Raw genomic sequence first — 24,551 nt, forward strand, 5'->3', positions numbered from 1 at the left:
CCAGAGAGGATTTCAACAAAAGCATCTGCCTCCACATAAATTTGGAATTTGGTCTCTCTGCTTTCCAGAACTGAGTGTGATTGCCTTCACTGTTTTTATAACAACAGTAATCTCATACAGAGAGATACGAAAACAACATGACAGATCAGACGTTGTCTTTTTTTCACGTGGCAGCAGCATCAGATCGGGTTTTTTTAGTACATCACAAATCAGAAGTGAAAGGTGTTTTCAGAACTGCACTGCAGATGTGTTTGTCACACAAAATGGGGAAATAAAATACCCCAAAGAGACACGCAGTGAACGGCAGCAGTGTGGGGATGAGAGGATGATGTGCACACTACGACTCAGAGCTGTAAAATGCAGGAAACCCTTTGATAAGCACGGAGATGCCAGAGAGTAGGTATGAGACCTGAACTATGTGCATGCAGTGAACTTTTCTTTTTATAGGGCCGATGACAGACACACAAAATCGGGGTTATGAGGATACTTAGGAGTGCTTTAGAGTGCCACGCCCTTTAATGTAGGATTAATGGAGGATGAACCTCAGCAGTGTCGTGTAAAGTCTGTTAAGTTTGAGGCTGTAGGTCAGGATCGAAGCAGACTGAGGGAAAAAAAGGGTTTGCTGGTGGAATTCAACGATCAGTCATTACAAACTATCCCATACACCAAACGCTTTCTGTTAGTGTAATCAGCATAATCAGCAATCAGCAGATGCATGATGAAGAGGAAGGAGCTGACTGTGAGTGACGACGTGTGGTGACTGTAAGAGGCATAAAGCTGCTTAAGAAAAATCTAAAATATTGAGTTTCCACCTTCTTTGAAGAAATAAAATCCTCATATTTAAGAATATGAGCCTGAGATATGACAGTAATGCAGGCACATGCTTCTGTGTAGGATCTCAGGGCGCCTGAATAAATGATGGAATGAAGGAAAGGTGGAGACGAGCTTAAGAAAAATGCCAGAATCTTCTGTTTTTTTCAGGGCAGCCTCGACAGCTCAGTCTCTGCCAGGTTTCTCTGAACTCTCAAACTATCACACACTCTCTCCTCGCATTTGAACTTCTGCTCATTTACCTTATACACAGCAGTTTATTGCTTTGTTAGTGAAGATGTCCATAATGTCAGCACCGGTTCATATAAACACAGAAAGAAACGCCTGCAGTTTCATTTTTATTTGTTTTATGACAGATGGAGGATCTTTATGTGGCTTGTTTGCAGCTTTTGTTGTGTTTGCATGAAGCATTTTTCTCCTCTAGTGAGGCCAGTGTATGCATAAAATACTGAATAATAAAGAGCTGTCTTGCTCAAAGTAGTTTAATTTCTTAGCAAGAATACCTTTTTAATCACCCGTTTCATCAGTCTTAACTTGATAAAATAAACCTTCACAACAGGGGAACTAAAGAGAAAAATCAGATATGGCTCAAAACTTTGAGGCATATTTGAAGCCTGACTAATGCTTTGTGTATTCCCTCAGTGGCAGCCTACACAGCTGACTTCCAGCCTTGCCAGCAAACACATACAAACAAATACACACACACACACACACACACACACACACACACACACACAGAGAGAGAGAGAGTTGAGCCAACATCACCCTTCAAAGTGGTAAAAGGTTAACCTTTGATTTTTTTTCTTTTACTTAACCAGACGAACACACAATACCGTTTGAGGCACACAGAGTGTAAACCTTTACTTTATTCCGTTTTTTAGTGCAAATTAAAGTTTTGTAGCTTTTTCCGTCTGATTTTACGGGAAACATCTGGATCTCTCGCACCACTGGAGCGGTGGCCCCGGGTGATTCTGTGCTGCTCAGCTGTGAAGGCCTGGGATAATGAGCAGGTATCAAACGGGCTCCTATGGATAAGCCGGCCTTGGTAGGAAGGGCTGCACAACAACGTCCAAGACCACCATGCCAAAAGTGACTGCACACTGTGGCGTCTGTTCATATTTTTTTGAAACATTGTGAAAGATTTAGAAAAGGATTCTGGCTATTATTGCTTAAACTCTTAGAGATTAATTAGTTAGAGCTCACAGGAATATGCGCTTGTTATTATACAGAAACTCCAGTGAGTGTGTTTTGGCTGCCATGCGGCTCAGGTATAGCATGTGTAAATTCACCACATTTACAATGGCCTGATCCTTACCCTTCATGCAGGGAGGGTCGTGCCATTCCTCGAGCAGTAAGACTGGGACTGGTCACACCGTCTTTATCATATAAACCAATCTATTTTAAAAGGTTGAAATAAATATAGGTCACTCTCGGTTTCTAAGTGATGGAAAGCTCTTGATTTTCAAAATAAAAGAGGCTCCCTGCTGCACAGACTCCTCACACTGTAAAACAGTAAAAGTGTTTGACGGCAGAGTGCCGCATTACCATATTCACAAACCTACAGGAGGATAAAGCCACGGTGGCTGCAGGTGGCTCCTAATTGAGGCCGCGTTCAAAGACCATTAAGAAAAAATCAGACTCAGCATCACTCATGTAGAGGGTTAAATATTTAGTAACACAAGTATTTTATAAGACCAGCTCAGTGAAGATCGCTGATTCTTTATACAGCTTTTCACCGGAGAAGCCGGCGGTTCAGTGCGGGAAAAAGTAATTTGAAAGTGCTGTATTTAAACCAGGGGGCAGGCGTTTGTTTTACTGGTTGATAAAATTAGGCTACCCAGTTATTCCAGCAGCAGACCCACAGTGCACTGTACACAGCTGAAATAGCCACAAAGAGTCAGCCATCCATTTACACTAACAGCCCCACGTTAACAATGAGGTCCTTTTAGTGTTTAGATTGCATCTAACCACGTCTGGGAAAACGACATGTAAACAGTTTGGATGTATTGACTGAGCGGAGATTCAAAGGAATTTCTTCAGTCATTTAGGAGGGGTCTTTGGTTTTTTTTTTTCATACTACAGGCAGAGTTATTGTCCTTATCTGCGGTTTTTTGGGGGCTCCCTGCTCGTTAGGAAGCACAAAGGCATCGCCATTTGAAATGATTACTCGTTATTTAAGCGTACAAACATTTTATATGACCCAGTTTGAAACTGGCTCGAGTTTCCTGCACTGTTAATGAAGCTGTATTATTTTATGGTCTGTTTTTTTTCTCGGTGTTTTCTTTCCATAACAAGAGGAGGGGCACGTTCTCACACCCAGCGGAGAAAGAGGGAAAGAATGTGGTTTACATGGGAGCCGTATTCTTTTACGCCCATCTAAAAAATTGGCTAAATTTTTTTTTTAATTTTATATTTATTTCTTTGATGTATTTTTTATTTGAATTTAATCAGCAGAACTACATGTTCTAGCCTAAAATATATAACTCGAATAAAAAAAAAAACCGGAACGTATTTCTTTCAAAAAATACGTGTTTTAATAAATAAGCAAAACAAACCAAAGAAAATGTACACTGGACGGAGTTTGGATGGAGACTTGCTAAAGAAAGTCGATGAACTAAATCCATGCAGCGAAAAAAAAATCTAAATTGCATTGGTCCCTTTACAGGCTATAGGCGTACTTACACAAGTATTTACAAAATGCATTTATTTATATATATTTATAATTTGGTTTAGTCTTTAAAAAACAAAACAAAACACAAAAATATATTTACTTCTAAAAACGATTAAAGGATGGCTTTGGTGGAATACAGGCCGTGAATCCGAGCTATTCGCTGTAACATCTTTTAGGCCTACACACATCACAGGGCTCTGGCTCTTTTCCTGCTTCCCCCGCTCTCTCTTCCACAAACTGCTCCGGACGATCAGAAGCAGTGCGATGGGTCGACATCCACACTCACTCCCAGAGAGTTTGTAGTTGTGGCTCGCATTAAGTCTCTGCGCCATGCCTTTGAGGTCCATGGGTTCTTCAATAATCCCTGTGGTCTTCATACTTTGTAGAAGTTAACAGTCTGCAAAAGAAACAGGGAGAAAGAAATGTGGGGGAGATGTTATTGATCAGGAGGGATCACGTGTGTGGAAAGTGACAGGCTATCTATCGGCTCTGGCTTTTCGGGGGGAGGACATCTGGCGTATTTTACGCATGTAAGGGCTCAATTAGCACGTGCGAACTAATGAATGAATCAATTATTAGCCACGGAGCTGAGTAAAACCACATGGAGGCAGGGAAGCAGCGTGGTTTTGAATGCGAATGTACTTCCACAGCTGCTTTTATTCTGGGCTTCGGTTTTAAAGCACCTGAGTAAATTCGGCGTTAGTGGACAAGCCTGAAACAATAAAATCCAATTCCTCGGAGCAAAGTTAAGCCCCGAGTTATTATTGAAATAAATCACGCGGCTCACCAAGGTCGCAGTTTGTTTTGAAAGGCCCCGCAGTGTGTCCACAGCCCGGTGTGAATTATTCATTTTGCTGCTAAATTAAAAAATGTTTGTTGTTACTTTTCATTCCAACTATATTTTGGATAAACCTGAAGCCCGTGAGAAACCCCAGCGCCGGTTTAACTCTGCCTTTTTAACGCTATCAAGCCACACGTCGGAATATTTTGAATCTAGCCAGCATGTCGCGGATGCGCCTTCAAATTTAAAGCAAATCACGGTGAAGAGCCTGATATCAGATTCAGAGGAGCTCCGAGGAGCAGTCAGGACCGGACAGGCTTCGATCTTCACATCGGGCCCTGAGCCCTGTCGGATATTTAAAGGAAGGTTACAGCGACTAAAACAAGACGCATTCCTGATTACTGACATCACTAATAGAGTCACTGTTACTCCCTCTTTAATACCCCTTTGCTAAAATAAAAATAAAAAGCTCAAATTAAAAGTAAAACCTCCAAAACAGTGCCATCTGTCCCAGCTGCAGGTCAGCTGTAGAGTAACCAGTCCACCAGATCAGGGAGCAAAGCAAGCCCGAAGAAAGTAACGAGCCTGCGTGTTAATGCGGGCTCTGTTTTTGTTGTCTTGCACTGGCCTGAACTTCCCCGTCCAGCCGCAGGAGCTGCCCATTCCTGCGGTCTCCACACAGGAAGGCGCTCTGTTGTGGATATAAATTACCCGTAGTGGCACTACAGCTGCGTCTTGGCCCTTTAAAAAAAAGAAAAACTAGGGTCCTTATAAGAGGGACTACAAAAGTTAAAAAAAACAAAAAAAAAAACAACTTAATTTTTTGGCAATAAATAGAAGAGAGCAGCAGATGTGGCACCTACTTAATGCCTGCATGTAAACAACTATTATTTGTATTCATTCCTCCGCCTAATCCTTCAAATAAACACGAGCCCATTTTTCACATCCCTCTGCTTCACTCAAGTCTCGGAACATCAAATTGATATCATGGATTATTCTGTCCCCGAGAGTTTGCGCGCGGACAGGCAGGGTTTAAAAGATGCTGCGGCCTCGTGCTTAAAGTTTGAACATTTAAAAAAAGGGATGGAGACACGTTTGACGCACTGGATGCCTGTCACCTACACATCTGGCTACAGTTTCCCTCCAGACACGTGGTCAAGTCGTCACCTGATAACGACTCTTTTTTTTAAGTAAAGTTCAAAGTGAAAATAAACAGAATTTGGGGGATGACTCCCATAATGCGCTTCATAACCGTTTTACCATAAGGCGTTATATCTGCCTACAGCGGCGCCTTTACAAACGAGCCCTTCATCGTTATTACTTCTTTTTCCTGCTGTAAACACTGACATCATCGACTTTTTTCTTTCCGGGCTTCGTGCTACCCACCGCTTTGGCATTGGAAGTGACGGTCTGTGGGTGCTAGTGAGATGCTGACATAGACCAAGCGCCCTCCATCCTCCACACAGAGAACGCATAACTGAGTCTTTCGTGCGCTACGTAACTGCAACTGGACATCTTGCTGTCCATCTCGTCGCTCTGCAGCACCTGACAGAGAAAGTCGATGTATCTGGAGGCCAGCTTCAGCGTCTGTATCTTGCTGAGTTTGTCCGACGGCAGTGTGGGGATAATTTTGCGCAAAGACGCAAAGGCCTCGTTCAGAGACTGAGTCCGTTGCCTCTCCCGGACGTTGGCCAGGACCCGCTGGTTCTGCAGCTCCTCGAACGACTGAGTGCTGCTCGGACTCGGCTTCTTCCCCCGTTTCACCGGACCCGGGCTGCTGCCGCTGCTGTCGTCGCTGGACTTTTTGCTGTGCCTCCTCTTTCTCGCGAAGCTTTTCTGCTGTCTGTCCAGCTCCTCCTCGCTGGTCACCAGACTATCCACAGGGGAAACCGGAGAACTGGAGCCCTCTTCCATTTCTTTCTTGAAGAAATGCAGAAATAGAGAGGAAAACACGCTGTCCACCTTTGAAGCCGTGGTTACAAAAATTGTATAGATATCCTTGAAGCTGAGGGGAATAATTTCGAGATGGGTCTCTGCGCGTCTTACTTTGGAAGGAACTATGGTCAAAGTGGCGGTTGGCACGATTCTCCTCGTGCAGGAAGTTTTTTCCTTACAATATTTTTGGAAACGGTATCCCGGCGTCAGATGCTAAATAGGTTTAAGAGTGGAAGGGGAGGGGTTTTGAGGTGCGGAGGGGGAGCTAGTGTGCGCCTTGGTGTTCAGCAAGCGGGAGGGACCAGTCATGGTTTCGTGTATCATAGAAGACTTAAACAAGACTCGTATTTACTGTCAGAGGCCAGGGATGACCGACTTACTCTGCTCTTATTTTCTTTTCCCTTTTTAGCATCGGTGGTCCCTAGAAGGAAAAAAAAGTACAGTTTCTTTACGTGGAAGAAAATTACGTTCACTATTTTTACTGAGATGATGAAATGACTCATAATTTAACAAAAAATAATTTAATAAAAAAGAAAAAAATTGTCTCGTTCTTCTTGGAATATTTGCAATGATATTTTTGACATATATCTATAGTTAGTTTACATCTTAAAGTTAAAGTTTAATAATAATAATAATGATAATAACAATAACAGTCTTTCCTCATAAAAATATTTTCCAGATTTCTTAAAAGGTCGCTGGATTTGAATTAAAGTAAAATATGAGCCAGAGCCTTTAGGGTCAATAAAACTATCAAATTAACTGCAGTATAAAATCCATTTGTTCTTGGAGAGTGAAGGCTTTGTGCCACAGTCGCTCCCTGCGAGGCCTTTTACAGCCACACAAACCTTCCGTGTACCGTAAAAACAGAGTTTTAACGCCAGTGTAAAGTATGCGCACCGCGGAGGGCGATTTACGCACAGACTCGTCGGACCGGTGGAAATATATCCGCTTGATATTTAATCGAATCAAGTCTGTGCGCACTCGCAGCTCCTATAATGTGGAAGTCAAACAGGAAGGAGGCTTAAACTAACCATCGAGCTCTCCGGTTTCTGCCGATACCTCCAATGAACGGTTTTCCATGCGTTTTGTCAGCGGCCCACCTCTTCATCTGTCACGTCGTGTTTTCCCTACACAGAGCGGCGCACAGGTGGCTCATATTATAGAGCTGAATTTATCCACTGCCAAAATCTCAGTTTGTCCAAATCAGCTGACTGTGACCTCTGGAGATTTCTTTAACTTCTTTGTTATCAGTTTCTGACTGGAGAGCATTTCAGCTCCCATAAAGCACCAAAATATAACCAGTTATTTTATTGTTATTGAAAAAAGAGATCGGACAAAAAATATGACAGTCGAATGAAATAAGATGTTCTATTTCAATCAAATGCATTTTATTCGACTCTTGGGGATAAAGCCGACTTTCACTTAGTTACAGGAAATTGGACTAATATTAGTAACAAGACTGTGTTGAAGATAAAACAAAACATTTCCTAATGAAGATTAATGAACGAGAGCGTGTATATTTTACTTTTTTGCAGCAGGGGCTATATTTATAACCGGTATTGCATGATGTTCATGTATTTATTAAAGAAACAGAAATTTAACTGCTAATGTAAATCCAACGAAAATCAAACTGGTCCAAGAATGACATCATTAACAAGCAATTTAGCTAATTTACACACACACACACACACACACACACACACACACACACACACACACACACACACACACACACACACACACACACACACACAAAGTGTGAAAATAATCACGTTACAGCAGCTCGACTGTTAGGCGTGTTAATAAAAACAGAATGTAATGATTTGCCCATTATTTAAGATTTATATTAATTGAAATAGTACAAAGGCAACATAAAATATCAGAACTGAAAATATTTATTGTTCTGTGTTAAATTACATGCTCGGTTTGAATTTGATGGCAGTGGCACGAGGAGCCGTGAAGTTTCAAGTATGAAGTAAGCAAACGTTAAACTCCTGAGAACTTGGTGTTGCTTATGCGAACCGAGTGTGCTTTGTGTTTTAGGCGTCACCGGTAACGGTTAGTGTCACTCTACTTTTACGTAGTGCCAGATGCATTAATTCAGACCGTGGCATGCCCCGGGCTAGGTCCAAGTGTGGTTTCACATTTTACTGGCCTCCTTCATACAGCTTCTACACGAAGAAGGAAATGTTTCACACATGCAAATATGAAAGCAATGCTCGAATATGCACAAGAGCAAGTATGAAAGAGGGAACATGCACCTGAAGGAGCGTGCACAAAATTGCACACACTTTCCCCCAATTATGACCTCTGACCTTCTGCTCCCTTGCTGGGCTGCAAGAGGCCCCTGGGAGAAGGGTTGACTTGCAAAGTATGAGACTGATCCTGTGCAGTGACTATGAGGTAGGCTTCTCAACCACACACACACACACACACACACACACACACACACACACACACACACACACACACACACACACACACACAAACTTCACAAAAAGAAGAAGAATGGGACCTTAGCTGACACTTTTCCACCCACTGTGTGCTCTAGGCAATGCTAAGCAAGTGCCCACTCAAAAGTCAAGCAAAGCTTGCAAAAACACTTTTCACACTAACAGAGTAAAAATAATTCAGCTAATCAAAAAACCTTTAACTTGATGTGCTGCTGAGGTAGTTTAGTTACCATGTGTTGTTTCTTTATTCATAATTCAAATACATCTCACCCAGTGTTCAATGACATCGAGAGAGGCTGTTGGCTCTTGGAAGATAAAAACACAGCCAAATACTGTAAAATGAAGTGAGACAGGGGGGAGAGAGAGGGATGACTTGCCTCTCAGATCAAAGGTGAGCTTGGGCCGTAACTCAGCGTAGCAGGATGACGTACTTCTGTCTCGTCTGACACCTTTAAGACCAGCTCCACATGAGCCGAGGGCAAGGCCTTAATAAGCGCAGAGCCTTTCTGCTGTCACTGCAGCAAGAAATGCATCCCTGCTGCATGCACCGCCTCATAAACAGAAAAGGACAGAGATGAGGAGTGAGAGTGAGAGGTGTTGAGAGACCAAAAGCAGTTTCAAAAGAAAAAGAAAGAAAAGAGATGAAATGGCAAACAAAGAGGCCAAATGTACGGACGTGTGATGATTCACAGAAGACTTTGATCTGACGTGGAGGGTCACGGATGTGTGAGGAAAGTCAGGAAAGAGATGATTTGTTAGAGGCTGCGATGAGTGAAGTTTTGCTGTGTGTCTGACAGATTTGGTTACCTTTGACTTCACCACTATCCCGCCATCCCCAGACACTCGTGAAGTCTCACCCCAAATGATCTTGGAAAGAGGAACTAGCTTTGGCCTGCATGCAAAGTCGTGTACAGTCTACATTATCACCTGATTACGGCATGCATCAGTGCATCCACATTTGCCTTTTTATATGTGCACTTAACATGTGCGGATCTGCGCGTGCGGGTGTGCCAGAAAGTGATTCAAGATGAACCAGAGATCAGCAGAGGAAGGCCCAGCTGCTTTTCATTGCACAGAGTACGGTGTCTATTACCAGGAGTGCAATCGCTTTTAAAGCTACTTGTAGCACCACTGCTTCCACTGGAGGAATCCTTTACATATCTATACAGGAATCCAACCCTGCGACTTGAACCAGCCACAAAGCACCTAACGACAAGGAATTTTCTCCGAACAGGCTGTGAAGACCACAAGCAAAAAGAAGAGTACAACATTTCCAAAAGGTCAGTGCTATCTATTGACAAAAAGAACATGAGTGATCACCGCTGATTAGTATTGGAACAAAACAGAAAACAAATGTTAGCCATCTCTGCCGCTGCTGTTTTGTAAAAGCGTGTCTGTTTCCAGAGTTTGAGAAAAAAAACATGAATGTCTGTTTTATTGCACAGTTCTCTTCCAGTAAGTTGTGAAAATATGACTCACAAGTCAGCTCCGAATAAGAACTCGCGCGTCATACTTACTCAAAGTCCTTATTTAAGGTCGAATGAATGCAAATACATTTAGAAAACCAACAAGACATGTTTTGTAACTTCAAAAGGCCGATAGCATCAAGGAGAGAAAATTACACATCGCTGCCTTTCCTGCTAAAACATTTCTTTAGGGATACATTGTCCCAAACGTGCAATCGCAGGCTTGCGTTTCTTTGAAAGCACGAGACTGCCACTTGTTTCTAATAAGAGCCCGTATTTAGCAGAGGCCTCCACAGTGAATGAAACAACAGGTAATATCAATGAGTGGTACATATTGGACTATAAAACCATAGGGTCACCTGCACTCACAGAGCGAGTCCTCAGTAACGCCCAGAACCCATTCATTCATACATCCACACTGCACCATTCCTCGGCCCCGGGGCTGATGACAAGGTGTTTCTGAAATCGCATTAGGGGCCCTTTCATAAAGGTTTCACTGGGGAGTGTGTAACAGCTTGAAGCATTTAGACTTTGTTTAATACGATGCAGACTCGCTGCTCGATGCTTTGTCTCCTGGGTGGAAAGGGGCCCGGGATGCCAGAGACCCCCACTGTTAGAGTTTGCTTTGATATCTGGAGGTGGAAGGGGAAATAGAGCAGAATAACCCCTGTCCTACACAGACACAAATACACGCCTATACGTATACACACCATCAGCCCACACCCACACCAAAACCTGTGCACGCAGTACCTGACTCTGCCTGGCTGCCCTGCAGAATTATGGCCATCCGATGAAAAAGCCAAGCTTTGAAGTGCAGCTTTCAGCGGCTTTACACCCTATGGGAGAGCTGCCTTAAGAAAAGAAATCATGATCTATAGTCACATGGTGCATGCTGTATCTGTTAGGTAAGGTACCCTGGTTCCAAAATGCTGTCAGTCAAAATTAAGCTGAGAAATATAAATAATTTAAAAATAAAATAGATTTTCACAGATGCTTTTTGTCTAAAGTGACTCGCATTTTTCTCCATGCAGGCAAGAGGATAGATTTGTGGTTCGGTGTGTGGTTTGAGGACTCGGCTAGTTGTTGAACCCAGTGATTAATGGCTGACCTGCTCTACCACCTGAGCTTTGTATTTATATATGTATACACAGATTGGTTGTGGGAGGGGGGCTCAGATGGATAGGCTGTTTATTTTATCAGTTTTGTCCAATAAGAGAACGCTCTTGGCACAAAGTAACGGTCCCTAAGTTCAGCCACACTCAACTCAAATGCAACTCATTGACTTGACAGTTACAAAAAACAGAGTTGTCAGAGCAATTATGTTGGCCATAACACAATTATATTCATTATGCATGTACAACTTCCAGAATCTAAACTTTAACCAGGCCAGAGAGAAGGGAAAGGGGGTGGGTCGCGGTGATCAGGTCAGAGTAAATTTGCTGAACAAATGACAGAAAGGCCGTGCACTGGGGTGATGATGGGGCAGCCTCCTGCACAAATAACGTAGAATAATTAGAGCTGCACTTGTGACCCTAGTGCCAAGGTTAGCACGATGGTTGGCCCAAGTTTGCAGTGCGATGTGTCAGCCAGCTGGGCTAGGCTACAGTGAGTTTTGGGGGAGGCAGTGCATTAAGGTTGGGCAAACAGTGTTGTTTGATCTGCTGATTGGGCTAGGACAAGCTGGGTGGATGTCAACACGAGGGTGGCGTTTACAGCCTGCTGCCGCTCAGTGTCACCTGTGTGACCAACGCTCTGCATTAGAGCTGATCCTCAAGGACAATAAATCTTTTACATGTGACCAAAGCTAATGCAGAATTCCTACAGCTCATCTTTATCTGCCTTTTCATTCGTATTTCACAGATAAATCTGACAGCAGGGGCAAGCAGGCCTGCCCTCAGGGTCCTTCTGCATCAGCCAGAGGGATGCTTGAGTGATTAAAAAGTGATTGTCAAAAGTGGAATAGTTCACTGGCTGTGTGAAATGTAATGATCGGCTGTTAGATGGACTAGTGTGCCCCCCCTCCCCATTCAGGGCCCTTGAATTCGGGCCCCTGGGACACATTGTAAAGATGACACCACATTTTTCCTTCACGCACTCTGAGGGTGAAAGCGCTGAAGCATGAAGGGCAGGACTGTGAAGAGGAGCTGTAATGAGGAAAGCAGGTGAGGTATTTAGCCAAAGTTTCACAGCTATTAAAGTGCCAACACACTGGACCCTCACGGTGCTGGTGCTTCCGAGGAATCAGCATTTAGAGACAGACGGATGTTTGGCTTATAGAAGTTGTTGATGGTGGAGTAGTAGGGTGGGATTACATTAGCGGGTTTTAAATTAGCAGAATAACCCAGATGTTCTTAGATGTCATATTTATTTATTTACATCAAACTGAACGCTTTTGTTTTACTTTCTCTATCTTAGCTCACAGAAAACGTACGTTATTACGGTTGGTGCTCATATTGTAGGGACTGTAAGTCACAAAGTAGGCGTGCTCTGAAACATACCCTGCTTTATCCTACTGGATACTCATAGCATGAATTGAACATCATGTTATGTTTACTTAAACTTGAAACTAGCGATTGAGATCGTAAGCATATCACGAAAACGTCTCCTGAGGCCATGAAACAAGAGACCCGAGGGTTATTTTCCCAAAGACCTCTTACCACTACAAGAGTCCCCCCGCTGTCCATCTCTTACATACAGTCTATGGTTCCTCATCTAAGTAACACGTGTGGTTATTTTTACACCGTATTACGTCTATTCTACCTTCTTTTTCTGCTAGAGTTTCATTAGTAAAATGGGAACAGCTGACCAGGATATGTCTTTGAGCAACTGCTTTCTTTCATCTGAGCAATATCTAAAATTACAAACATCCCATGTCAGAGTGATGCAGAAAGAATTACTCCTAGGCTGGATGATTGCAACTGCTTATTATGAGGCTGTTTTAAAAGCTTCCTGAAATCCTGAGTTAATACAAAACACGTCAGATAAAGTACTGTCAGGAGCTAGAAAGAGTGCCCTACTAAAATCTTTCTCCTCACATCATAACTTGAAGACCTCGTAGTAACATGTTATTGATTGATTGATTGATTGAATCTTTATTTTGAACATGTTGAAAAAGTATAAAAAAAATAGAATTAAAAGAGACAAATGAACAAAGCAAACAAAAGGAAAACGAGCAACCACAACTCCAAATAACGTCCATGTTCAAAAAGGAGCAGGAAGAAGCATAAGCTTATTTAATCCCACCCCTTTTCCACTATCTAGTATCAATAGACTACAGAAATACCTCCTTGTAATTACATTATATGTTATGTGTAATTTTTTTTTTTTTTTTTTAAATATATACACATATATGTTTCTATCTATCCATACCTACGTATATACACACATACGCACATATACACATTTTCAATAACCCCATTAACACCTCAAAGATACACAGCCTACAATTATATATATATATCCATACCAACAAACCCATGCATGCACACACACATGAAAATATTAGACAAGAACACCCAATCAAATCTCTACCTTTTCCCTGTACCCTGTAAAAACCATATCCTTAAACCGCTTTTTAAACTGCGCCATGCTTGGACATTGCTTCATATCTTTACTTAGTCTGTTCCACAGCTTCACTCCACACACAGAGATGCAAAAACTTTTTAATGTTGTACGGATACGAGGATGTTTTAAATTTAATTCCCCCCTCAAATTGTATCCCCGTTCCCTTTTAGAAAACATTTTTAGAATATTGTCAGGAAGCAGGTTATTTATTGCTTTATATATAATTTGTGCTGTGAGAAAATGAACCAGATCTGTGAATTTTAGAATTTTTGATTTTAAGAATAGTGGATTTGTATGATCTCTGTAACCAGTTTTATGGATTATCCTTATGGCCCTTTTTTGTAATATAAAGATTGATGATAGCGAACATTTGTAAGTATTGCCCCAAACCTCTGCACAGTAATTCAAATACGGTGCAATCAGGGAACAATAGAGAATGTGGAGTGATTTGTGGTCCAGAATGTGTTTTACTTTACTCAAGATTGAGACACTTCTTGAAATTTTGTTATGTATATGATTTATATGAGACTTCCAGTTATCCCTGTTATCCCAGTAGAGCCTGCGGGCTTATTAGTGGTTCCTTGTTTCTGAAAGTAGGATGGAGGCAGAGGCTCTCCTGTGGACCCAGCTCCCAGTTTGGATTTAGGAGACAGGCGCCCTCTCTACTTTTAAGATTAGGCTTCAAAGGTTCCTGAGTGATAACTCTTATAGACAAAAGTATTATGTTACAACTCTTAGTCTTTGAATTCTGGTGATTTTCAGTCCCATTGCCACATGTGCATAAAGTCAAGCACCTGGCTAGGCAGCGCGCCTTTACAAGCATTAGTGAAAGAAGGGGTTGTTTTAAGCAGCTCGCTGAATTGGAGTGTGGCACCATAATAGCATGCCACCATTACAATAAGTCACTTTATGAAATTTCTTCCCTTCTAGATAGATCAACTGTAAGTCATACTATTGCAAAGTCAAAGGGTTTAAGGACCACAAAACCTCAGCCACAAAGTGGCAGAGCACATATTGTTACAGAGTCATCAAGTGCTGAGCCACATGATGCTTAAAAGTCTCCTGCTGACTCAATAACTGCACAGATCCAAACCTCTGACATTAACATCAGCACAGAAAACTGTGCCGCAGGAGCTTCGTGGGATTGTTTTTTCATGACCGAGGAGCTTCTGTAGGAGTAACATGTGGGCTGCTCACCAGTTTTGTGTATAAGCCTTGGACCAGGTGACCCTGAACCACCCATTAGTTAGGCTGCAATAGGCTCCAACTGCGAGGGAACTTCCCATCATGCACTGAGCGCTTTTTCTCCACTTCCATCTTTTCACTCCCCGTGTGTGATTGTTGGAGCATTCCCTCTAATATTAAACAGTAATTAATACAAAAAGAAATAAAAAAGGACAGGGAAAAAGGAATGCTCCTAAAGCAAATAAAAATCTAAACATTTCAAGACAGAAGCTTGACATTTATGTCTTTATGTGATGTATAAAGTCATCCCCAAGCCTGACTCAGTGCATGCTATAGCTTACTTTCCCCCCTCTTTCCACTTCTTTCAAAATGAGACGTCCAAGCTGTTGTTGCAGGAAAGAATTTCTTTTATGTTGTTGTTTTTTTGTATAAATTTTGATCTACGTTTTTAGCTACATGTAAAGTACGATTGACTGTATGTCAAACAATCCTGAATTGGATAAACAAGTAAGAAAACGGATGGATGTCAAACAAAAAGGCCACTTTCAGAACGTGTCCGTCTTTTCTGTTCTCCCTGATTTGTGACCTTTGGACAGAGCTGTTGCAGAGCGTCTTTCACACAAACACCTGCATTATTCCAGCAGGATGTGATGTACTGATTGTATTTACAAGCGCACAACCCAGACTCCACAGTTACACTAACATGATAAACACACCTGCCGGCTGATGGCAGAATGGCCTCACAGTGTTTGTCAGTGTAAGACTGCCGGATGTTAAATCAATAAACTACCTCAGTGCAAAAAAAGAGAAGACGTCCGATCCAGCCCACAGAGTGGAAGAATGTTACTCATTCTGGCCACTAAAATTTTCCGCTTGGCTGAATCATATCTCATCCGAATGGTATTCTGAGCTGTTTTTGATGATCTCCAAGTGCAATCATTTGAAAATGCAGCACGGCGTCACTTAATGGGGATAAGCCAGATCCTTATGTATTTTGAAGAAAGTTCATAAATAACGACACAAAGTGAGAATTTCACATTTTAACAAAACAAGCTCAGATTCTTCATTGTGGCTGTCACACAGTGTTTAGTTTATTTTATAAAGATTTTTAAGCTCTTAAAGAGACATAATTATCATTATTTAATGATATTTCTACAGATAATATTATCCCACTTATGCTTGTTTAATTTATATGGAAGATTGTTTGTATTCATCTGATTTAATTTGGCACACATTTCATCTGTTTTTAATATGCACTGTATAACTTTTTAGTGCTTTTAGTCCTTTTTATCTCAATATTTAGGTTACAGTGGAACCTTGGAGATGATGTCACTGAAGACAAAATGTGAAAAAATAAAGTAAAACACACACAGGACACCAAAAAGGGGAAAGAATTAGTTAACTAATACCACTAGAGGGACCCAGGGGTCACCGAACAGCAGAGTGGTAACAAAGGTGACTTATCAGTACGACTACAAAAGGTCACGGGCTCATTTATACTCTTCTTCTCTGTTTTATCAAATCTTGTTCTTCACAGGCAAATATTCAAGGCTTTTGGGTGCATTTGCATTGTCCAGCAGGTGCACCGCACACAAATGCGACTCACATGACTCGTGTAACACTGGAACACTTCCCTAACAGAATAAGCTATCGAGCAGGACGGTTTCTCTAACGCGGCATTATTTATGCTCCACACATCTCGTTCCATGCACAGAGAAGTGCCGTGAATGACGTTTCCACGTGAAGGTTTGAATCTCACCGGTCTAACAGAACAACTGGGGACTTCATTTTAATTGACTGTGACCAAAATTCCCACAACAGAAATTCAGCTACACATCATCCATAAGCTGTCATAACCGGGCTGCTTTGTAATGGTTTCCTATGGGCTCCATTACTGGCACTAGAATTGCCTGAGCAAAAGAAAAATGGGTGTGTTGTTGACTCCCTTCGCCTGTTTTACACATCTAACTACACCTGGAGCGGCATCTGCGGACTGCTGAGAGGAAAGCCGAGCACCATCATTACATGGTGTGCTACAGCCTGATAATGGGGCCATAATGCTGCACTGTAAGACAGAAAGGGTTGGCTGTATGCTGGACCAAAGCAAAGCTCATCTGTTGGACAGTGAAGTAAGAATTACAAATTTGATTGGGGTTAACACCCAACCAGCATGTCAGTTTCAAGGCTGCTTGTCTGGCCCTGCTCAGTTTGCACTTGTGTTGCAGTGTGTGTCAAAATGACTGTCAGGACCCGGGGTTTCCCAGCAGACCATTACCCTGTAATGACATCAGCGATGTTATTCTCGTTGTCTTTGAAAGGTTTTAATGTTCAGGCTTGAACTGTGCATGAAGGCCGCAGTGGAAAATGTAGGTAATGTGTTGCCTTTAAGTAGAGATCAGTGTCACATCTACACAAAATTGCTCCACTGATGGGGCTGCACTTGTCTGGAAAGAAAGAATACACATTTACACGGGATGGAGTAACTTAAAATGCACAGAAAGCCTGAAAATCACTGCATTCTCCAAGTTGCAAACAATTACATGATGATATTTTCCACGAGTGTTTTTGTCATAAATAAGAAATAATTACAAATAAATAAACACAACAGATGACAGATGACAACCGGCCTTATTGCCATGTTTGGAAACAGCACCTGACACGCTACAGCACGCCGCACCGATCTGCTTCTCACGCCCATCGTCTCATTTACATGATCAAGGCTCTTTTTAACACATCAGCTCGCAGCCTAATGAGCCAGAGTCCAGAAAACACTTCAGCACCGTGTGCAGAAGTATGAGTCCTTTACAAGTCCATTCAGTCTCGTGCCAGTGTGCCTCTCTGTGGCAACAATGACGACCCTCTTTCTCGTCTTTGCCCCCAAAAACAATGGCTCTCAATTACCAGTCAATAACAAATTAGAATTTTAAAAGCTTCCAAGAACAAAGTAGTGGATAAGACTAAGAAAGCCTGAGGTGTGTGACCTGGTGAGAAGTCTGCAGATGTCTGTCGGCACACTCTCTCCTGCTGGCTGGCTGTCTGTTCTTGACATGCAGTGAGAGGAGAAGGAGGAAAAAAAGTCTGAACCACCTCCTCGCTGAAGCCTGTACGCTCAGGGTGCCCCGTGTTCCTCCGTTAATCCCACTTTATCCAAGAGAGGCGGGCTGTCAGGTCTGGGAAGGGCAGAAAGAGACAAAAGCAGGACAAACACATAAGTTTTGTTACATTTTAATGACTGTTTAACAAGTCCTGGTCTGGCCTAACCCCCACAAAAGAGGCTTCAGAGACGATCGTCACAGAATTAAGTGAAAGGGGGGCAAAGGAATACAACTACTTGAGTTAAGATTACATGAGGCTCATTTAAGAGCAAATGCCCCAAGGAAACACACCTGGGGATAAAGGTCTGTGCTAAACACACAGAAAGTTGCTTATAATGACATTTCCTTTATGGGATTACTGTGAACGACTATTAGAAAACTACTACATTAAGAGCCCAGTGAAAAACTGAAAGGGGATCTTTTCACTGTGCATTGTATAAAAGAGGCCATATTACAATATATTCTAATAAGGGGGGAAAAATGAACTCAATCTTTATAAAGAAGTTCTGATGTTTTTATAAGCTCCTTGAGGCGACTGTTGCTGTGATTTTGTGCTATAAATAAATATAGTAAAACTGACTTGAATTGAACCAGGTCTGTTTCTTTCATGTAAAAGTGAATTGAATGTAAAATAAATGTTTTAAAAAACAGGCTTTTGTCACAGTTTAGCATATCAGTTATATGATGAACGATTAATGAACGGCTTCCTAATGATACATGCCATTTTCCTCTGTTTTAATTAGTTATTTTTTGTTTGAATTATAAATTAAATAATGATAATAATAATAATAATAAATACTGTATTAGGACTCTGTAGGATTTAAGTAAATTTCATCCAGTTCCAACGTGGGAAATTTGATTAAATCGAAATATATCTCAAACCAAAAACGATGAGTTTGTGAGGTAGGGGGGCTTTCTCTATGTGGTGTCGTTGTATGTAAACATCATTTAGCATTATGTCTAAATATAAAATCATCATAATAAAATGTATAACTCGATCTAACTTTGATTTACTTTTACTTGGACAGGTTGTCATTTATAAACCAAACTGACCCTGGTTAGATTTACCATGTGGAAATATTACATATTATTATTACAATTATTATTATTATTATTATTAGTAGTAGTAGTAGTAGTATTAGTAGTAGCTTCTCTGCTGGCTGGATCTGAATCGTTATAAATGACACCATCGTGAGCTTAAGGAGCACTCAGCCCACCGCTTGTGTTCCAGATGGCGTTGGTTTGATTCTTGTAGCCGCTCTTCATGCACTCGTCCACATAGGATTTGGGGTCGCAGCCGGACATCAGGATCTCTCTCAGCAGGGCGATGTAAGCTATGGCCAGTCTCAGGGTGTCAATCTTCGACAGCCGCTTTTCGTAGGGAAACGTCGGCACGTGGCAGCGAAGCTCCTCGAAGGCAGAATTGATGCTGAGCATCCTCTTCCTCTCCCGGATGTTGGCGGCATGCCGCTGCACCTTGTATGGCTGATGAGGTGCTAACGTCCGCGCACTGAGCTTGGTCACATCCAGAGACTCTTCGGTGGGGGAGCTCTCTCCCCCAGGACAGACGCCAGGGCCTGGAGACTGAAGGTCGAGATCGGTGAAGGTCAGCTGTGCGTCCGGGAACACGGACTGACAGCCGAACGAGGACCAGGGTGAGAGCTGGCCAGTGGCTGCTGTGCAGTCCAGCAGGAAGGTGTCCAGTTGGCTCTGAAACGGGAAGTTCTGGTCCATCTGCCCCCATAATGCAAAGTCTGCCGTGCCATCCTGGTCGAAGTCAAAGAGTAGGTCCTCCATACTTTAAAACGATATTTTCCTGTCAGGGAAAATAAACTGTGCAGGGGTGATGGACAAAGTCCCTACAGAGGAAAACAGACGTCTGATAACTACCTGCCTGCCTGCTCAAATCTGTTGTGTGGTAGCTTCATGGGCACATCTCCTGGATTAAATACTTCACGGCCTTCATACTTCCCGGCGGGTCGCCCTGACCAATTCTAAAGGCTGAAAGAGAACTCTCAAGAACTCCTTACCCCTCTTTGTACGGCCATCATTGCTGTAAAACAAATTACAGAGGGATCAGTGGATCTCCAACTGACAAAAAGCGGAGAAAACACGTGTCTAATTATAAACTTCCCCTGAAGTAGGTCCGCTAATATTGAGAACGACACTCAGTGTTTAGCAGTGACTGGAGGACTTGTTTAGAGCATTGTGGCGCAGCAGGCCGCGCAAACCCGGCAACCTCTGAATGAGACTGTTTTACCTTTAAAAGCTCAGCTGACAACAAACGTCGCTGTCAGAAACACATGAGAGCTCTTTGTCACCGCAGAATGTAACGAGATGTAACGAGAGGGGCGCCTTTTCTGTTTGGCCTCGGGTTTATTGCGCGTTTTTACGCACTGGGCTTAGATCCCAGCGAGACGAAAAATATTCCAACGGTATCACCGCAACTCGTCTCACATAATTTGGGTCCAGCAGCCACATTAATAGGTTTGTAATTTGTAAACGATATGACTGACAAACCGTGGAGAGGAGGCACGCTGTAATTACGCCGGGGTTAATCAAATACGCGGGTTCTTTCTTCGAGGTTGGATGAAGGGCAGCTTTGGGGTGAACTTCAATTCAGCAGTGCTGTGCGCTTGCTAACACGTGGTTTTAATTTGAAAAAGTCCTCCAGGACACAATTTTAAAGAGAATATGCTTGTCGGAGTAAACACAAGCGGCATGAGGCAGAAACACTTCCTCAGACGACAACCGATCAGGTGAAGTCTGTGGCTGACAGTCGGTGGTGGAGCCAAGCCTCGGACCTGTGGACAAATTGTGCTTTAATAACAGCGCACTCACATAAGGTGCATGGATGTTTTCGTCACCGCCGTTTATAAATTCCACTAACCTGCCAGAGATTGGAGATGAAAAGAGCCTGTATACAGGCATGACGGACCCAACTGCTGATTTTAACTGATGTGCTCTGTCCTTTTTTAACATACATAAAATCTCAGACTTGCTGAAAAACTGTGCTTGTGATTGTTTATCTAATCTATTTTCAAGGGATTTCATAAAAAGTCCCTTTAAACAAATTTCTTCGTATATTTGGCCCCGTTTCCTGATTATTTCTTGGCTGTGTTGGAGAAGTTAAATAAGGCGTTGAAATAATTTATTTGAAATTTTTCAGATGTGAATTTTACTAAAAACAAGTGATCTCCGAAGACACAGTTGTTGGCTTTTACTCAAGAAGGAAGGCCACAGCCCTATCGCCATTAATCTCCAGTAAGTCTGATTTCCCTGAAGGGACTTTAATATTTATCTCAGGAAACAAATTCAGCTCTTCTGTTTTCCACAAGATTGAGTTTCGATAGTAAATGGACCTAAAGGTTCGGTGTTGTTCTAACTCCTTGCCATCACGCACCAAATTCCCCCATGAGACCGTCGCGGAGGAGAAATATGAAAGGACGGGTGTACCGACTCCAGAAAAGTCACTTATTCTGGATTAATATGTAATCCTTACAATATAAAGTGCCTGAAATTTCCTTTAATCTGGGGTGAATGTTAGACTGGCTGTTAGAAACGTGAATGGTTAAGGAACAGAGTACTGGAACATCAGCAGCAGGTTCCAGTGTGTGAAGCTGCATCAACCACAGCAGAAATCAATCTCCACGCCAGGCCTCGGCTGGAGGTGCGATATCATGTGTGAGTTGTGGGGTTCAACCACAAACATCAGAGTTTAACTAAAAAGCTTAAAAATGTCACATTTTCACCACCTGGATTAAAATAAAGTTCGTCCCAGTGACGGAATATTTAGAGTTTTAAAGCTCAGTAGCTGCATTATGCGATTAAATCTTAATAAACTCACATCAGACACATTTAACAATAGGATCCGTCTGCTTGGCTTTCTTAGTGAGTCCTGTCAAGACCTTCTGCTGTTCTGTCGGCAGCACTTCCCCCCCAGCTGACGCGCGTTTCAGGATCAGATTGGCATTATTGTTTCTACAAAGCTTTGAGAGCCCTGAAGGCCCGAGGGCTTTGAACGAGCCATAGAATCGTCCAGAAAAAGAAACAAGATGTTAAAAAAAATTCTATTTCCTCCTCAGTGTGTCGTGATTTTTATTTTGGGTTAAAGTAGCTATTAAACCCAAACCCCTCTGAAACATATAGGCAGGTCTGCGGCACTGCGGTGCCTGAATGTTTGGATATGGATGGGATCTAAAATCCCTTTTTTAGAGCTTTAAGCTCAGAGGACCGGACAACACGGAAAAGTCAAGTGCGCCTTGGACGCTGCGCAAGCCACATGCTTACAATTAGAGCTGCGGTTTTGAGGCCGTTTCCCACCTGGGAGTTACTGTGTGGAAAACAAGGAAGGTAATGAGACCAGGAATAAAACTGATGCGCACCTGCTCTTTCATGGTCTTTAAAATATTATGAATTCTGATCAGTTTCACAGTGGGGGGGGGGGGGGGGGGGTATTGTGGAGTTAGCTCGCTGACAAGTTGTGTCATTTCCTTCGACTCCACAGAGCTGCTAAACTCTGATTTGGTTTCAAGAATACTTTGGTGTGTCTGAGCCCCAGCACCCTCTTTATTATTATTAATCTTTATTCTTTCTTATAAAACTTTCACAATCTCGCTCAATATTTAGTCTTCTCCACCCCCAACCCCGCTCCTCACTTCAAAGGGCGTTATTTGGACTCTCATGTAACCCCGACTCCAACCGAAACACCTCCACATCCCCACCACAAACTCATTACTGAAATGTAATGATTTCTATTATAGGGTCTTGTTTTCTGTCCCCCCCAAATGAATTTTGATTCCCACAATGTTACTGAAAACAGATTTGTTCCCCCAGATAATACAAGCACACCCACACACACTTAGTGAAAGCTGTGAACTGCAGACATGAGTTTGACCATTCGCCATAAATGCAAAACAACAATGAGAAAGATTAACATTTCATGGTTGTGTTCAGTGACGCACATCTTGTTTGTTTGGGTACGGGCCCGATAAACATCATAGTACTGAAAACCTCTGGGATCTGTCTTGGCGGGTCTGAGAGAATGGCATAGCAGCCAAGAGTAATCTCCAATGTTGACCACAAACAGCTCTTTGATCCATGCTGGGACTGAGCCATTAGAGTGTCACGGCACATTGAAGTGATAACTCAGAGCAGAAGTTACCCTTGACCACAGATCAGGATTCAGATAGCTCTGGGCATTTTACCTTTAAAGGTTACCTACAATCAGCATTAATGCAATGAGCAGTATGTGCCCAGCATCAAAGGGCGTGCCAGTTAACTGGAGTAAAGTAATGCAGGAAATGCTTTGACTGATTGCATGTAAAACTCTTGCATATAAAGAATTTGAGGTGACATTTCCCCCATAAAATGTTGGGGAACACACATCAGTGTATTCACACACATTAAAGCTGTTGTGTGAACACAGACACACACACGAAAGTAATTGCTGTGATCTTTGCCATCAAGACAAACCCAGGTACTTCTACAAAACCTGCCAAAAATGTCTCTGACTCTTGAAGTCATGAAGCAGCTGACTGGCTCGGTGCCGTTCCTGTCTGCAATTCAGGCCCAGGTCTAGTCTGGAAAAAGCATCACAGTCATAAAGTGGCTCTTAAGCAAACACCCCTGCGGGGGCAACACCCCTCTCCCTGGACTTGTAGGAGCCTGAAGATGGATCTATGCCTATAGCTCGATAAAAAACTCTCTTTTTTTGTCTTTTGTAGTAAGGGCGTGTAATGTGACTTCATATGTGTGCATGTGTTTAGAGCTTCGGTTTAATGCACTACTGCATTTACACTATTGCATCTGTGCACCCACTAAGATTTTGTAAGTCATTGTGGACTGTATGAAAGGTCGCAGAGCCCATGGATGTTTAATCAGTAGTTAATTCTTTTTTTTTTTAAGCTGGCAAAAAAGAGTTTATGATTAAAATACTGGTAAAAAAAAAAAAGTCTCATTAATGCAAAAAAAACAGAATTCTAAACTGTTTTTGTACATTTACAGAGCTTTGACAACTAAATTACAGGTAACAAACATTTCCCAAACTGCACGATTGTTAATTTGACCTTTGCAGCATTTATAATAACACTGCTTATTGTAATAGCTGGGAAATACAAGGAGTGTGTAGTAACAAAAACACTCTGAGATCAGATAAGAAAGTATGGAATTTAGTAGTTTACCAGCACAGGTCATGTCAGACTTTAAGTTTTCAAAGCAGGAGAGACTGACAGATTATCTAAGACATAGAAACTGAAACATTATGTTAGTTATAATTTGCCTTAAACGTGTAAGATGTGTTAATTTTAGTCTTTTTTATTATTATTGTATGGACTTCATGTGTCTAAGGTAAGATTTAGGAATTGTCCATCCATGCCTCATCAAGCAAGCTGTAATAAAAGTTTGACCAACTTACAGATACTAAAACAAACTAAAGATATTTCTTCCGTGTTTTTAGTTTATTTTCATTAATGTTCACAAAGTAATGTCAGTTAGTTTTAGTGATTTTTAAAAGTCTAGTTCATTTTTATTTTACTAAAAAAATGTGTATTCACATCTAGTTTTAGTTTT

General features: G+C 42.0%; 2 protein-coding genes across 3 annotated transcripts; both read right to left on the minus strand.

The window, feature by feature from the left end:
* Window positions 1-2,342: 2,342 nt before the first annotated feature.
* Window positions 2,343-6,260, minus strand: twist2. 2 transcript variants are annotated; one of them, XM_085434682.1, is made up of 2 exons: window positions 5,786-6,260; window positions 2,343-3,899 (listed from the first exon to the last, which is right to left on the minus strand). In XM_085434682.1, exons 1-2 carry the CDS (start codon window positions 6,195-6,197, stop codon window positions 3,892-3,894), a joined length of 420 nt encoding a protein of 139 aa, XP_085290808.1. In that variant the 5' UTR covers window positions 6,198-6,260; the 3' UTR covers window positions 2,343-3,891. The 2 variants fall into 2 exon arrangements, with proteins under 2 accessions (XP_085290808.1, XP_085290807.1); XM_085434681.1 differs by having other exon boundaries at window positions 5,670-6,260.
* A 10,882-nt stretch (window positions 6,261-17,142) lies between these two features.
* On the minus strand, window positions 17,143-20,063 carry LOC146691317 (pancreas transcription factor 1 subunit alpha). The gene is made up of 2 exons (XM_085435391.1): window positions 19,199-20,063; window positions 17,143-18,056 (listed from the first exon to the last, which is right to left on the minus strand). The coding sequence occupies exons 1-2, from the start codon at window positions 19,776-19,778 to the stop codon at window positions 18,019-18,021; spliced, it is 618 nt and encodes a 205-aa protein (XP_085291517.1). The 5' UTR covers window positions 19,779-20,063; the 3' UTR covers window positions 17,143-18,018.
* Between the last annotated feature and the right edge of the window lie 4,488 nt (window positions 20,064-24,551).

This window comes from Copadichromis virginalis, linkage group LG16 (assembly GCF_057382275.1).
Source record: "Copadichromis virginalis isolate Kocher_CV1m ecotype Utaka linkage group LG16, C_Virginalis_male_GT1.1, whole genome shotgun sequence".
Lineage (NCBI taxonomy): Eukaryota > Metazoa > Chordata > Actinopteri > Cichliformes > Cichlidae > Copadichromis > Copadichromis virginalis.